Genomic DNA, 663 nt, shown 5'->3' on the forward strand with positions numbered 1-663 from the left:
GAGATCTACCAGGAGCTGACCCGGCTGAAGGCTGCAGTGGGTGATCTCCCAGAGAAATCCAGGCAGCAGGAGATCTACCAGAAGCTGACCCAGCTGAAGGCTGCAGTCGATGGGTTGCCAGACAGGTCCAAGCAACAGGAGATCTACCAGGAGCTGATCCAGCTGAAGGCTGCAGTGGGTGAGTTCCTGGAACCAGGGCTCCTTGGGCCTGAGACGGTCGTTGTGTGGTGTGAGTTTGCTTGTCACTGACCCTGTCTGAACCACAGTTTCTTCATCTGTGAAATGAGAACACAGGGTAACTGTGATGATGGCACTCAGTGTTTACAGTGGGCCGGGTACACAGTAGGCACTGAATTAAGCCAGTCTCCTGCCTTCTGTTTTAAGTTCTCAAGCCCTGACTTCTCCTAGTCTGGAGGAGATGGGGCCAGGACTCCTGGGTTCTCATGGGGATGGGGGAGGGTCTCGGGAAGTGGGGAGGGGAATGGTCCACCCAGTGTGGACAGTCAAGGAAGGGCTCCGACTCTCAAGACCTTGAAGGCTGGGCAGATACAGGAATATGGACAACCTCATCTGAGCCCAGTCCTGACCAGCCTCTCCCAACAGGACGCCTGTGCCACCCCTGTCCCTGGGAATGGACATTCTTCCAAGGAAACTGTTACTTCA

General features: G+C 55.4%; 1 protein-coding gene across 1 annotated transcript in view; it reads left to right on the forward strand.

The window, feature by feature from the left end:
• Positions 1 to 663, forward strand: part of LOC111522618 (CD209 antigen) — a 5,476-nt gene that overhangs the window by 1,757 nt on the left and 3,056 nt on the right. The window contains 2 exon segments of the mRNA XM_026455602.1: positions 1 to 178; positions 604 to 663. The exon segment at positions 1 to 178 is cut by the window's left edge and continues 11 nt beyond it; the exon segment at positions 604 to 663 is cut by the window's right edge and continues 14 nt beyond it. Of these exon segments, the coding sequence (XP_026311387.1) occupies positions 1 to 178; positions 604 to 663 (238 nt within the window).

The sequence above is a fragment of the Piliocolobus tephrosceles genome, chromosome 21 (assembly GCF_002776525.5).
Source record: "Piliocolobus tephrosceles isolate RC106 chromosome 21, ASM277652v3, whole genome shotgun sequence".
In the NCBI taxonomy this organism is placed as follows: Eukaryota; Metazoa; Chordata; class Mammalia; order Primates; family Cercopithecidae; genus Piliocolobus; species Piliocolobus tephrosceles.